The sequence below is a fragment of the Acanthopagrus latus genome, chromosome 20, assembly GCF_904848185.1.
Source record: "Acanthopagrus latus isolate v.2019 chromosome 20, fAcaLat1.1, whole genome shotgun sequence".
Classification (NCBI taxonomy): domain Eukaryota; kingdom Metazoa; phylum Chordata; class Actinopteri; order Spariformes; family Sparidae; genus Acanthopagrus; species Acanthopagrus latus.
The window spans coordinates 17,256,020-17,270,512 of record NC_051058.1 but is presented as its reverse complement, the minus strand read 5'-3'; the positions used below and the strand labels follow the sequence as shown (position 1 = coordinate 17,270,512).

Genomic DNA, 14,493 nt, shown 5'->3' with positions numbered 1-14,493 from the left:
AAAGGTTAACTCCTGAGGTACACAAAAAATCCAGTCAAAAAGTCTGACTACCTTTGAAGCTTCTGAAATCAACCCTTTCCTGGCAGCTCTGATGGAGCTCGGGATTTAAACTGACTTTTTACTGTACAAACCTGGAGGGTCATACAGTGTGTGTGTGTGTGCATTTGTGACCTTTTGGATGTGTAGAAAAACTACAGAACATTAGTTAAGACTAGTTTTTCTTTTTCAAATACTGTGATTGAATTAAGTCATATTTCATTACAGTCACAAGGTATCTTTTGTGTTTACGTTCATTTTTTTCCTTTTCCTTGTTATTCTATACATCCAGTGATACAAAAATGAAAAAGAACAAAACAAAACATAAAAACAACAACAACAACAACAACAAAAAAGGCAAAATCAAAAACTACAGATTCATCTATACATGGCCACACCTAACACGAGATTTTGGCAGACGGAAAACTCACTATTACTGAGAAACAAAGTAATGGAAGTAATTAAAACAATGGGACTTTTATCATTAGGGAGACTCTAGTGTGTTATCCTTTCAAGTATACTAAACCCTTTACTCTGCAATGCAACGGCTTATTTCCAAACCAGCACAAAGATTACGCACACATAATAAACAGACAATATATAAAGAGGTGGATTTTTGAGAAATTCCTTGCCTCACCAGACTATAAATGCAGATGATATTCTTATTCATTTGAATAATTGCATGCAAATAAATCAAATGTAGGCTGCAGCGAACAAAACAGGGGTGGGGAGATTAAAACGAAAAACAGGAGTTCAAGTGTGTGTATAAAGATGTTTAGTTAGATAGTGGATCAGTGGATCAGAGTTACGGTGTGTGTGTGTGTGTGTGTGTGTGTGTGTGTGTGTGTGTGTGTGTGTGTGTGTGTGTGTGTGTGTGTGTGTGTGTGTGTGTGAGGGGAAAGCAGGGCTTATCCGTTGTCATTTTGTGTTCTTCCCTCAGGATTAGACTTGTGTCTTATTAATGAAAAACTCATCAGATATCAGAACATTCCCCCAAGGAACCAAGCAGGGTTATGAGACACAGGTCAGATTAAGACCCTGTTTAAATACCGTGTGTGTGTGTGTGTGTCTGAGCATGTCACAGACAGATAGAGAGTGTGAGCGAGCAGAAGAGAGACAGCAGAGGGGTATTTAATTTTCCAAGATGGGGGATTATCACTGGCAGAATTTGATCATTCTGCTCTGATCAGGATGTTCAATCACAGCTTATCCCTAATATTAAACTCTCCGTCTTTTGTCCCCTTTCCCTTCAATCCCTCACACACACACACACACACACAGTATGACCGCCAAGCTTCTCATTGAGTAAAGTGGCCCGCTGAGCCTACTGTCAGGGTGCTGTGTGTGATTGTTCAGCCACCTGGTCACCTCAAGGGATGGGTGAGGAGGAGGAGGGAGACACGGGGTAGGGGGGAGCCGGAGAGGGAGGAAGAGATGCTGTGTCTGCTGAGGTCTGGTGGGGTGAGGTGGCGGGGGTCTCTGGTGGGGGCCACGCCAGGCTTTAGCGTCTTATGGAGGCAGCTGAGGAGAGTAAATTAAAAAACTGTTACATCTAATCCGGAGCACCAAGAACTAAGTGGCACACACTCCAAAATCTGATCCCTCGTGTTTACATGGATAGGGATGAGCTTAAGCACACACACACACACACACACACACAGCCACTCTCTCTCTCTCTCTCTCTCTCTCTCTCTCTCTCTCTCTCACACACACACACACACACACACACACAGGGGCGGTGACAACACATGCACATTCCCTCAAATGATACGCACACATGCGCTTACATACATACACATATTCCCTGCTGCTAAATACCCTCTGATTGTGTCCCAGGCCGGATAGAGGGAGGGAGTGGGGAGGGCGGAGGGGGTGACAGGAGGTACAAGGCCCTGATCTGCACTCTCATTTTCAGCCTGGAGGATCTGCACCCGGGACATCTGGGTCACATCATTACAGCAATCTTCTGCTTGTTCATTCCCAGCTTTAAAGGGCTTAGGGTGGCGGTCCTGCACACAAACGCACACACACACACAGAGCACACACACACACAGAGCACACACACACGTATTTATACAACATGTAACAGTCAGAAAAATCATGTTTTAAAAGATTGAGGGGAGATGTTTGGGGTCTTCAGTGACAGATGTTAAGAGACAGTGAAGAATTTCAGCAGCATGCTGAAGGAGCAAGACTCCAGTCTGCACACAGGTGTATTTTATTTTGAAAAGCTGCATTGGAAATGTAATATAACTGTGAGACGACTGACCTGTCCAAATGTTCTTGGGGAGGATAAAGAAAAAAAAACAAAAAAACAAAAAAACCTCCTCAACAGTTAGAGAAACATGCTCAGCAGCTCTGGGCTCTGTCTGGTGCAGCCGCACCGCCCTCTAGTGGTGAAAAGCTGGTATCACAATAGAGCTGCCGTTCAAACTGTAGACCAGCAGGGGGCGCTGCAGACAGACTTACCTGAGAGGACTGAGGCATCTCTGTCTTGGAGGAGACACACACACACACACACACACACACACACATTTATTATTATATTATTTGTTTATTTATTTTACTTTGCAAACAAATTTACCACACATTTTCTTTTGTTTTGCTGTGTTTGCATTATCACGCTGCTAAAACACCACTGTAGGTCGTGTTTAGTGTTTATAACTGACTGAATTTCCTCTACTGTGACACAGAGCAACTATTATATCACTGTTCGTTTTTATGTTAGTTTTAAAACTTTTACTTTATCCTTTATTTACCTTAGTCAGATGTTTACTAATGTTGTTGTTGTTATACAGAGCCTCTCCCCCTATTAGTGGCAGCTAAATAGTTGCAGTAGTTGTATAGGAACCACTGCTGCAAAACGCATCTTGAAGACCTTTTTATGTCTCGTGTCGGCCTGATTTAACGCACATGATTTACACTACTGTGGGAAATTGCTACATTGCCTCATTTTTATTGAATGACAATTGAACAGAATCATAAAAAAGAAAACAACGGACATGATTTACCTTTATTTCACACAAAGAAAGAAAAGATAAATACTTAATTTACACTTTTGGGAATATCATATGTTCTGGATACATGTGACGCACGGTGCACGGTCATCGCAAGGTGAGTGTATGAACTCAACTGTTGACATGAGGTGGGCAGCCACAGTCTAAGTAGAGCCACACCTGGATATTTTATATGTAACATGGAGGGGGATTACTCAGTGACGTCATGACTGCGCTGTACAGGAAATCCCCCACACTGACTGAACTAGAGGGTTATTTTTAGTCATCTACATGCTCCCACCTGGTGAGGGTTAATCTAAAAACTCTGCTCCAGGTGAGGCTCGAACTCACAACCTCGGCATTGCTCTGCTGCATACTGTCATATAAGTACCGCGCGCTAACCGATTGCGCCACTGGAGCTTCGGCGGTGACCGGACGGGAAGTGGGTTTAAGAACGAAACAAGCGACCGTGACGAACCACGACGTGTTGTCCTTCCACTGAGTTTGTGTTTTAAGCGGACCGGCCGCTGTGGATAATGGAGGCCGGGTGAGAACAGGACAACAGGGACGGATCTCACACCGGCAGCTTACACACAGTCGACTTAAGCTGCGGCGTTCAGGTACCCTTCACAAAGCTCCGACTTCCGAGCAACAACGGGAGTGAAAAAAAAAGTGACGTGTGGGTTAAACGAGAATCAGCGCGAGTCTGAAAAATAAGTTTATGACGTATATCACACAAGAAAGAAACTTGTACTGATGACGTGCATAGACGTGACCTTCCCCTCTCAGTTGTGTTTGCTTTTGGCCTTTACACAGACAAGTTACAAACAGTAAAACACAACACATGAATTTTTGTTAAAATGGCTTAAAATGGTGTTATCAAAGAGTATGGAAGCCAATTTTCCCGCCAATTAATAAAGAAAACAAATGATGAAAATGTTATCCTTGATAAACAAAGTGAGGAAATCCTCATTTTAAGTCAAAATGACATAGAACACTGATACAAGCCGAAATAATGACATTACAAGTCAATTAATGATTTTTAAAAATGTCAGAACTATTAGATAAAAAGTGTTGATATTAAAGATTAATAATTGGTGATTTTAAAGTGCATGGAAGCCCATTTCTGCCAGTTAATAAAGAGTTCGCCTTGATTAAAAAAGATCCTCATGGTAAGTTATAACATTGGGGAAAAGCCAGAATAACGAGAAAAATGATGACATTAAAAAGTCATATAAAAGTAAAAAAGTAAAATAATAAGATAGTAAGTAATAATTATGAGATAAAAAGCCAAACTGATTAGATTAAAATGTCATAATTATAAGATAAAAGCTGAAAGATGGCTAAGATGACCAACTTGAGTTGATCAAATTGAAATATCATTGCCAAATGATGCTCATAAATCATAACCTGTCTACTTCAATCTGTGAAATGTATCTCAATGATCTTAATTATAAGGATTCCATACTTCCCAAATGTTGGCTAAAGATAAAAACTCACTTTTTGCTTCATAACATTTTGACATGTGGTTCAAATGTACTGACAGCACCTGAAGGCAGCAGGTTGGTACAGGTGCAGCGGAGTTCTGTCTGTACCTGTGACAAACTCAGTTTATTGTATGGCCATAAGTATGTGGACACACCTGTGATTTTGGCTGTTTCCTGGTTTGAGTGCGGCTCTTCAGTTACATCTGTGAGTCAGCGTGCTCTCAACTCAATGGCAACATGTTGGGAAATGTCCGTCCTGTTACGACATTTAACCACAACTCTGCGCACAGAGCCAGGTCCATGAACAAACGATCATCTCAGTGTCAGACCTCAACAACAAGTTTGTGGCTGAATGAGAGCAAATCCCTGAAGCCAGGTTTCAAAATCTTGTGGACAGCAGCATGTTAAAGCAGCATTATGTAACTTTGTTTTCTCCCATTAAGTTATCAGCATCAAAATCTTTCTGATGGCGCAGAGTCTCTGTCTCAGCCACTCCCACCTCCTATCACGTGTTTCTGAAGAACTGGTCCACTTGCTTCTGGAGAAGGTTTCAGGAGATGTGGATGCTGAAACATTTACTGAAGCTCAATCTTAACCCCTAACCTTAACAAGTCATAACAATGACATAAAAAGTCAAAATTATGAGATTTAAATCTTAAATTATGAGAAAAAAAAATCACAATAATGAGTTTAAAAGTCAAAATTATGAGTTGAATGTTGACTTTTGATCTCATAATTAAGATTTACATATTTATTCATTTTAACTGGAGGGTTTTTTTTTCTCCCCTAATCAGTAACAATCATTTCAAATATTGTTGATCTGTTTTTGTTGTTGTTGTTGTTGTGCTGTTTCTTTCGCTCTTATTGGGACCATATAGAAAATACGGTGGAAACAAAACCAGACAGCTGTTGCTGCAGTTGGCTGTAAGGCGCAAGGAGAAAATAATCTCAGAATATTACAGCAGAGGAAAAGTACCTTGAGGCCGGCTGCGAGCTCCCGAGAACATGATTTATGTCCTGAGAGCTCCTCATTCCTCATCAGCGTGTCAGGATGCTGTATTTTGTGAGGGTGTTTTACAACATCCACACACAGGGCATGGTGTGTACCATCCATCACACTCCCCCTCAAGAGCAACACAAAGAGAGACGGAGTGGGAGGCTGGGAGACAAACAGGCTGACGGCGTATAACACCAAGAAATGACTCACTGAGACCGGACACCATCACCCGTCATGGCGTTATGCTGTTGTTGTTGTTGTTGTTGTTTTTTTCTTCCTTTTTTTTATTATCATCATTATTATTATTATTATTGTTCTCAGCATATTCATAATTCAACACATGACATACAGTAAAACACTAACATAAACATTCTGAATGAAAGAGAAGAAATCATGTGACCCGATCGGTCAGCCGAGGCTCTCACCTCAAAGACATGCGGCGGCGATGCCAGTTTCCTAAAAACTCATAATCAAACACACCCGAAGGCTCGATGGGTCGACCGGGGAACATTTTGAGGCAAAACTATTACGCAGCAGGTAGAGAGAGAAAGAGATAGAGGTCTGAAGGCTGGATTAACTGGACTGTTTGGGTGTGTGAGGATTAAAGGGACAGTTCAACCCAAAATCAAAAACACAAATTTTTTCCTCTTACCTGTGGCGTTATTTATCCATTTAGATTTTTTTTTGGTGTGAGTTGCTTGAATATAATGGAACACGGAGACTCATCTACCCACTTAGTCCATTTTTTAAAACTGTAAACTCTGTTCCAACTAATCTTTTGGTGGCAAATTTGTGTATTTTATAGTGTAGTTATACACTTAGTGGTGGTGATGTTGAAGTCATGTGACAGTGGTGTCTTTCGTTTTACTTCTGGTGACTGAAATGAACTGTGGTGTCCATTCATGAGGATTAGTGGGGAACCACCACGAAGTTAACTTCTATGGCAGCCAGTAAAAATATACGTCATCCTACACTACACTCTTTAGTACTACAGGTAAGAGGAGAAATTCCTGTTTTTGTTTTTTTTTGGGGTGGACTGTCACTTTAAACACAAGCCAATCAGCTGAAGCAGCTGCTGGCGAAGTTGCTCTTCGGTTCTGCCTCAAAACGTGGCGGGCACATCGCAGCCTCGAGGAAAATATGACAGATTCATGCCCTTTTTCTGCTGCAAAGGAAGTGCTTTAGTACCCATTGTTAGGGCTAGGTAGGTACAGTCGGCCATAGAAATAGGATGGGTAGATTTACAGTGCCGTAATGACATTTACAATATATTATACACTGGTTCATGAGGGAGGCTGTTCGATGTAAGCTTGCTCTCTATTTCGTTGCCTTGTTATATTTTTTCCTGCAGGTTTGTCATGAATGACTGACAGGTGTTATATCATAATGCCTCCGGGTTGTCATTCTTCAACACCGGCTCCAGCTCATTTGATTTAAACTTCAAGAAAAAAAAAAAAACTGCAGGTAAGGACACAATTTACAGCAGCCGTTTCTTTCCAAAAATAAAATAAATTAAAAAGGCTGCTGGTTCATTCTTTGTATAGTGCATTTTTCTTTTTAACGTCAGCCTCTTTTTCAATGGTGAAAGAATCTCAGTTGCCATGAATGCAATCCCACCCCGAACCACCCCATCAACCCCGCCCCCCAACCCATCCCATCCAGCCCCCATGCCCCTCCACCCACACCCACCCACCCACCCACCCAAAGTAACCTTATACAAACTGATTAAAACTTCACAACAATTCACCATCAACACAAAGGTCACACAAAGTTCCGTCGTCGTTATGTCCATCCATAAAAAAACCAACAAAACAAGAACAGCACACGACGGGATCCCCTTGTTCTGCCACCATACGTTGTTCGCATGATCACACACATGCGCGCACACACACACACTCTGCCACACCTTTACATACAGGTTGCACACACACAAACACATTCCCACGGGATCAAAAGACAGGCGGCACTTGCAGCCAGGTTAGGGTGTACGTTTCTATTGCATCACATCCTTCTGTTGCCCAACAGTTAGATAGCTTGTAGGATTAATCAGAATGGTAGTTTTGAGGACGTAAAAAGCAAAAAGGAGGGTTTTTTATGAGAGAACAGGAGGTGAGGATTTGTTAGTGTATATGCAGTAGGGGGTGCTGAGGACGGAGGGGTCCGATCAGTCGTGGATGACGATGGGGCCCCGCATCCTCAGGCTGGGGTGAGGGTGCGGCGGGGCGAGGACGAGCCCCTGCGGCGGTCCCTGGGAGACCCTGCGCAGGGTGATCTGCTCGCAGGGCTGCCGGCAAGCGTGCCTCAGCTGGGAGCGCGACAGCAGCCGTCTGGCCCTCCTGCACAGGTGGAGACAAGACAGGACATAAGTGCAGAAGAAGATACACTGGGACAAGAAGGTTAGGTCTTGATCTTGGAAACAGTAATTAGTTGTAGTAAGAGTCAATCAGCCGACGAAATAATCTCATCGGTCCACTCAATTGCTGTTTCAAAGGTCAAGAATTCATTTATAAACAGGACCTATCATGCTTTTTCAGTTTTCATCTTTCCTTTAGTGTTTTATAGGTTCTTCTGCCTGTAAAAGGTCTTGAAAGTTAAAAGGCGAAAAGTTTGGCTTGGAAGTGGGAGCTCCTCTCTCCCACAGAAAACACTGCTCCTGAAACACCTCGTCAGTAGCCCCGCCTTTAATTCCTATGACTTTGTGACATCACACTGGGTGACCATATTAATTTATGCCCTTACTGCCTTTAATTTATGCTGAGTGGTCCTGGCTCGGGCGTGTGTGCGCTGACCAATCAAAGGAGACTTCAATTTCAGGGGGAGGGGCCTTAAAGAGACAGGCACTAAAACAGAGTGTTTCAGACAGAGGGGGAATACAAAGAAAACGTGAGCATGTAAACCTATTCTAGTCGTAAATATGAGCCTGAATAAAAGCATAATATGTCTCCTTCGAGGCCAACTTGAATGAGAAATCCTGAAAGTAAAATCTCGAGTACAGAAACAGTGTTGAGATTGTCTGTTAGTCATGAATTTCGTCATTCAGGTGGCAGTGCACAGAAGAATAATTTGTGATATGCTGTTTTTTTTCTCTTCTAGCTTGAGCTGAAAGTCAAGTAAGTGGATTTCCAAAAGTTGATTTTGTGGAAATTAGTTGGAAAAGTTTGAAAAAGACAGAGTACATGTGTATTGAGCTAAAAAGCTGAGATTAATATTCTGTCCAGGCCAACAGAACAAGATGACATCATGCAATGAATATGAACTCTTGAACATAAATAAAGTTCCAAGGAAATTGAATAATCTGTCTTGTGAAAATCTACAGCTTCGGCTCCAAGGTTTTATTTTGCAAAACCTGTGATTTTTTTTTTTTTTTTTTTAAATCACAAGATTCTTTGTTCAGGTAAAAAAGAATGACTTCCTGTTATTATTATTAATTACTTTAATTACTTTACTTTTAATGTATACATGTTGCCAAGTTTCCCCAGGGTCTCCTGGATGTTCAGGATTAATTTAAATCCAATCCAGCGGAAAGAAAAGCCAAAAAGTGTTAAGGCCTAAAAACACATGCAGAGAATCACACAAAAGTTTGGAAATTTACCTCAGAGGGCCAAACTTCAAAAACTCATGATTAAAAACAGTTTTTGGCAGAGAGCTCCAGGATGTTTCACAACCACATGAATTTATTATGAGTTTCAATGTTAAGTTTGAGCTGGAAAAGTTCTGGATTTTGAGTGAGTTGGCATGGGATGACACTATTGTATACAAATAAGTACAAAAATAACTTAAAGGTGCATTATGCAGCTTTCTCCCCTGACCTATGAAAAAAAGGCAAAGCATGTGAATCAAGAGTTTGCAAGAGCTGATATGAGTTTTTGATTAATGTTTTATTTGTAAAAAATAGAGCAAAGCAGGCGCCTATAAAAGACTATTTGACAAAAAGTGATACTAAAATGTTACATTGTGCGCCTTTATGGTGGAAATGTTAAAACGTATCCTCTTTCGCCTAAATGTAATGAAGCTTCATCATTTTGACAGTTTAGTTCTGCACGAAGCGGTTCGAAAGAGGACTCCGAGCTCCTGATTGATTGCATCTTCATGTCTCAGTAGATCACAGCATCTTGGCCTGCAGATAATGCTTGTTTGAATACATTATTTATCCATCTCCGACCACAGGCGTGATGCTTCAAGTCCTTTTAGCTGCGTCTATTTACTGCAGCCACCTATGGGCTCCTTACTTAATGTACAAACTGCAACAAGGCAGCAATAGCCTGCAGTGGAAAGGGTGGCAACACATTGAAACAGTGATGAAACAGGCTTTGGGCTTTGTGAGACAGCTTATTTTTCATGTATACTATTAGTTTACCAGCAGCCGATGGAGTTGAGTGATTAATTGGTTGAAAAGAAATTTTCACTGATTCTGTTTTTAGCTGAGAGAGAGAGGCTTTTCTTTTTTTCCGTTTCAAGCTCACCCAGCAAGCTCTACCTGAGCAGTGTAAAGCCTCTACAGCCGCAAGTGACGTCTACAAGATGAAAACTCATAAAAGAAAGGAATTAAATGTGAGCAGAGTTCATTTTAAGGGCACCAGGCCGCTGAAAATGATTAGAAACACCCGCTTTTTCTCATTTCTGGAGGATCCGCTTTACAGCCGAGTGCAAAATTTACTGAGCATCAGTAATAGAGTTTTAATATCTGTTATGAGGTAAGAGAGCGGTGCATCTCGGCAGGATTTCGCAGACTTATAAAAGGAGCTCGGTGGTAATCTCCAGACTGAAGTGGGCTTTGTGCTGTGACAGGAAGTCTCTTAACAGCCCACAGCGACCAAAGGCACTAAAGCCAAGACCACAGGGCACTATAACAAATGCTGGACAAGGCAGCACTAATGGAATTCGTTCAGAGACAAATGTGAGATGCATAACCACAATGTTTGCAGGATTGCTCATGGTTCCCTTTCGGCTGTCTAGGAAAAAAAAATACACATTTAATGCGCTGCAAAGGCCTCTTGAAATGCTCTTATATTCCTCCCGAGCAGCACCGACGATGTTTTTCTTGTACTCTGAACCAGAAAACACATCAGCTCCGTCCAGAGACGGATTTTTATATGGCGTGACACGAGTTTTGTCAGTCAGAGTCAGAGCAGAATATAAACTGGAGAATAACAGAGCAGATTTATCTCTGGTGGCACATCATCTAAAGCTGGGCTGTTTTTGTCTGCTCAGCTGGCTGTCGGGGAGGAGGAGAGCAAACATGTAAATCCACACTCAAACATGTCAAGCTTTCTCATTTTCATGCCCTGTTCTGCTTTCTCTAGCTTTGTTTCCTCGTGTTTCTCATCTTTTATTGTTTGTCCTTTAATTTTCGGTCTAACTCCTTTCAAGTGTTGCATTCAAAGTCCTATTTTACATAAAATACAAAAGTACCGTCAGCACAACGTACGGTAAGTATCAAAAGTTATCTAATAGATTGATTGGCAAAATGTTGAGACATTCATGGTTCCCTGTGGATGAATCCTCATAACCTTGTCCATACCCTGATTTTGCCTCTTGTGCCACAGTTTAAAGATACCAATCTCACAGATAAATTGGCCCACAATTCTAGACATTCGTGGTTTCCAGAGGATGTATTCTATTAACCTTGGTGATCCCTGACTTTGTGTCTCGCCTCTCACCACAATATAAAGATGTTAGTTATCCAGTAAGATATTGTGACATCTAATTGATTGATTGATTGGTTGGAAATTTTAGACATTCATGGTCCCCAGAGGACGAACCCTACTAACCTTGTCAATACCCTGACTTTGCCTCTTGTGCTGCAACTTAAAGATGTTTGTTTTCCAGTAAGGTATCACAACATAAGATGAATCCTAAAGACCGTGTCAATCCTGTCACTTTTCCTCTTGTGCCACAAATAGTTTAAAGACATCAATCTTCCAGTAAGATATCACAACATCTAATAGATTGATTTGTACAAAATTTTAGAAATTCATGGTTCCCTGTGGATGAATCCAACATGACCTTGTCAATACCTTGATTTAGCCTCTTGTGCCAAAAAGTTAATATTGATTGGCACACAATTTTAGACATTTATGGTTCCTAGAGGATGAAACTCTAGTGCCACCATGAGTTCACATTTGTGGCACAGAGTGAAATATCTTGTCACTTTATTGAGTAAATTATCGCAACATCTGATACATTGGAACAAAACACCGTAGCGAGATTTGTGATTCCCAGAGGATGAATCCTAATAACTTGGTTGATTCACTGACTTTTCATCTTGCGGCATCAGTTGGTTGACATTTTTGATACGCACTTTAATTACAGCTATAGGATCAATGCAAAATCGAAAATCTTATTATTCCTGACGTTTAATCAGCTTCATCATCAGATTTATGACTCTGTAATGTAATGCTGCAAAAAATGTTAATTCTCCATCTCTTTCGGTCTTTCTGTTCTTGTCTCTCTTGCCTCCATGAATAAATGCTCGAGAGAGAGAGAGAGAGAGAGAGAGAGAGAGAGAGAGAGAGAGAGAGAGAGAGAGAGAGAGAAATGGTGGGATGAAGAGACAGAGAAGGGGAGAAGATGAAACTTCCGATCATTTCTCATTAGCGGCAGCCTTTCAGAGCAGATCTATTAATGACTTTAATTCGGAAAAGTATCTCGACAAGGCGACACGAACAGACGGGATGATGATACAAAGGGCGCAGTATTCGTAATGATGCAGTCTCTCTCAAACGCAAACATGCAGCCATCATGATCTTGGTGCTAAGTGAGTGATCCATACATGTGCAGCCATGGTTAATGTGGTAATGATATTTCCACTCAAGGCCCAGCGGTGCCTGGCTCCTCGCTGGCCCATCTGCACCAGTTAGCTACTCTAATTTTAGCCCTGACGGTCGGAGGGCGGCTGTGAGGGCCCGGTGCCATGGCTCATTTAGACACGGGCTTAATGGGGGAACATCTCTCTCTCTCACATACAGTCATGCAAACATTGACTCATTCATGGGAGCGCATGAGCGAGTGTGAGTCTATGCATGTGTGAGAAAAATAAAAAGAAACTGATTTTACTGATTAAATAAATGCCTGTTTATTCAACAGCATATTCAGCCACGTCTTTAACACAACGTGGACTGATGCAGTGTTTGCAAAGCGAGACGGACGGTGAATGTGCGCAATCTGCTGTTTGAGCTTTTGCTTTAAACGATACCAGTGCTGCAGGTCTGAGGCGAGTTATTTAAACAAACAATCAATACAAGCCCAGTGTCGGTGGAGCAGAATCGTGCAGGCTGCCGAGGCATCACATTGTGCCAAGAGCAGCTCATGGAGGAGCTAATCGATTTGATCTAATTTCCATTCGTTTAGCATTTCTTACTGATCGCAATTTCATCTGATTTGATTTGAGATTTAAAAAAAAGAAACACATGATAATATAATATCTGCAAATGTCACATTAAGCAAGACAAAGAGTCTTAAGCTGTGCTAGCAGCTTAGCACAGCAGCGCTGTAAGCAAAATGCTAACATACTTATAGTAACTGTGTTTTCATGGACACAGTCTTCCTCTAATAATCAGAATAATAGGTCAGTCATAGTTATAATGGCATGTGTGAACACACCAACTGGAGGAGACTGATCCAATCCAATCTGAATGACTGAATTTAATCAGATCAAGTGTTCACCTTTTATCGCACCTTTCATAAAAAGATATTCGCACCTAATAACCATGTAAAGCTGATCCTCTCTGAATAAATTCTTTCTGTGCACGTGTGGCGAACATCAGGAGACGCTGCTTTCAAGGGGGACAGAAATAGGTGCGAGGAGAACAGAACTGATCTGTGCTGTGTTCGGCTCGACTGTTGAGTGTTTATTTTGTAATAAGTCTTCCTGAGTTTCCTGCTTTTGCTTGTTTCTCACAGCACGTTGTAAACTCGATCCTCGCAGCTGGGCGTCACTAAATCCAACACGCTGGACCTTTAATCTGCCTCTTTAATGCGTCACACACCTGACCTGATACTCCGACCGGATTAACCAGATCGTTTTCATTCGATCTGCCTTTGTGGAGGAATCATTGAGGGCATGACCTCATTTTCAATGATGCTGAGAGAACAAAGTTAAAAACAGTGACATTCAAGAGCCGAGTAGTTTTTCAATCAAGGTGGATTGAGCTATAGTCACTATTGTGTTATGTTTGCCAAGTGCTGAACACAAAAGCTGTTTGGACCTGAGACTTCACTCATGACCACTTGAAAGCGTCTAATAATGACTTTGTGACCGGATTAAGAAGGAAGTGATCTATGATGGCATGCTGCATGAAGTGCTTTATATCTAAATAGATTATTGTGTCTACTTAGGTTAACGTTTCTGGTCCCACTGGCCGCAAAAATATCTTAATTGGATCTGTATGTGTTGGTGCTTTTAGATCGTTTCCTCACTGCATGAGCTGAGCTGAGTGAGTGTTGCAGTGAAAATACACAAATTCAATCTTCAAAACGAGACACTTTTACACCCCTAGATGGAGCTGCATTAGTGACAACGAGACCCTGCGGGCTGCCACTCTGTTCCGACTCAGCGTCTGTGCGGATTTAGGCACATATGTGTTGAATCTGTTTGTGTGTTCATGTGTTTATGCTACACAGCTGTCTGAGGTCACCACAGGACCAAAATAACTCCTGAGAGTCCCATTTCTGTCACAGCTCAATTCCTCTCGTCTGCTCTCGGCCTTACTTGCTGTCTTATCACACATAAACATACATACACACACACACACAGTCAGCCAATCAGAGGTCAGAAAAGGGTCACCTTTGCTTACCTGGTCTCCCGGGTGACAAGGAAGAAGCTGTCATCAGGGGCATCGATCCAGTTGGGGCGTCTCTTGCGGATCATCACTCCGCCGCGGGTGTTTCCGCTGCTGCTGCTGCGGCCGTTATGCTGCAGGAAGACATTTACATATCATTTTATGAAAATGAGCAGATGCAGCTGTGCAGGATTTGT

The 14,493-nt window shown here is 41.8% G+C and overlaps 1 protein-coding gene and 1 non-coding gene across 2 annotated transcripts in view; both read right to left on the bottom strand.

The window, feature by feature from the left end:
• Positions 1-3,358: 3,358 nt before the first annotated feature.
• trnai-uau lies at positions 3,359-3,452 on the bottom strand. Its single transcript has 2 exons — positions 3,415-3,452; positions 3,359-3,394 (listed from the first exon to the last, which is right to left on the bottom strand). It is a non-coding gene; the product is annotated as a tRNA-Ile (tRNA).
• A 3,800-nt stretch (positions 3,453-7,252) lies between these two features.
• mta3 (metastasis associated 1 family, member 3) overlaps positions 7,253-14,493 on the bottom strand; it is a 30,470-nt gene continuing 23,229 nt past the window's right edge. The window contains exons 18-19 of the mRNA XM_037081796.1: positions 14,312-14,430; positions 7,253-7,852 (exon numbers count right to left, since the gene is read on the bottom strand). Of these exons, the coding sequence (XP_036937691.1) occupies positions 7,681-7,852; positions 14,312-14,430 (291 nt within the window). The 3' untranslated portion in view covers positions 7,253-7,680. The remainder of the gene's footprint in view (positions 7,853-14,311; positions 14,431-14,493) is intronic.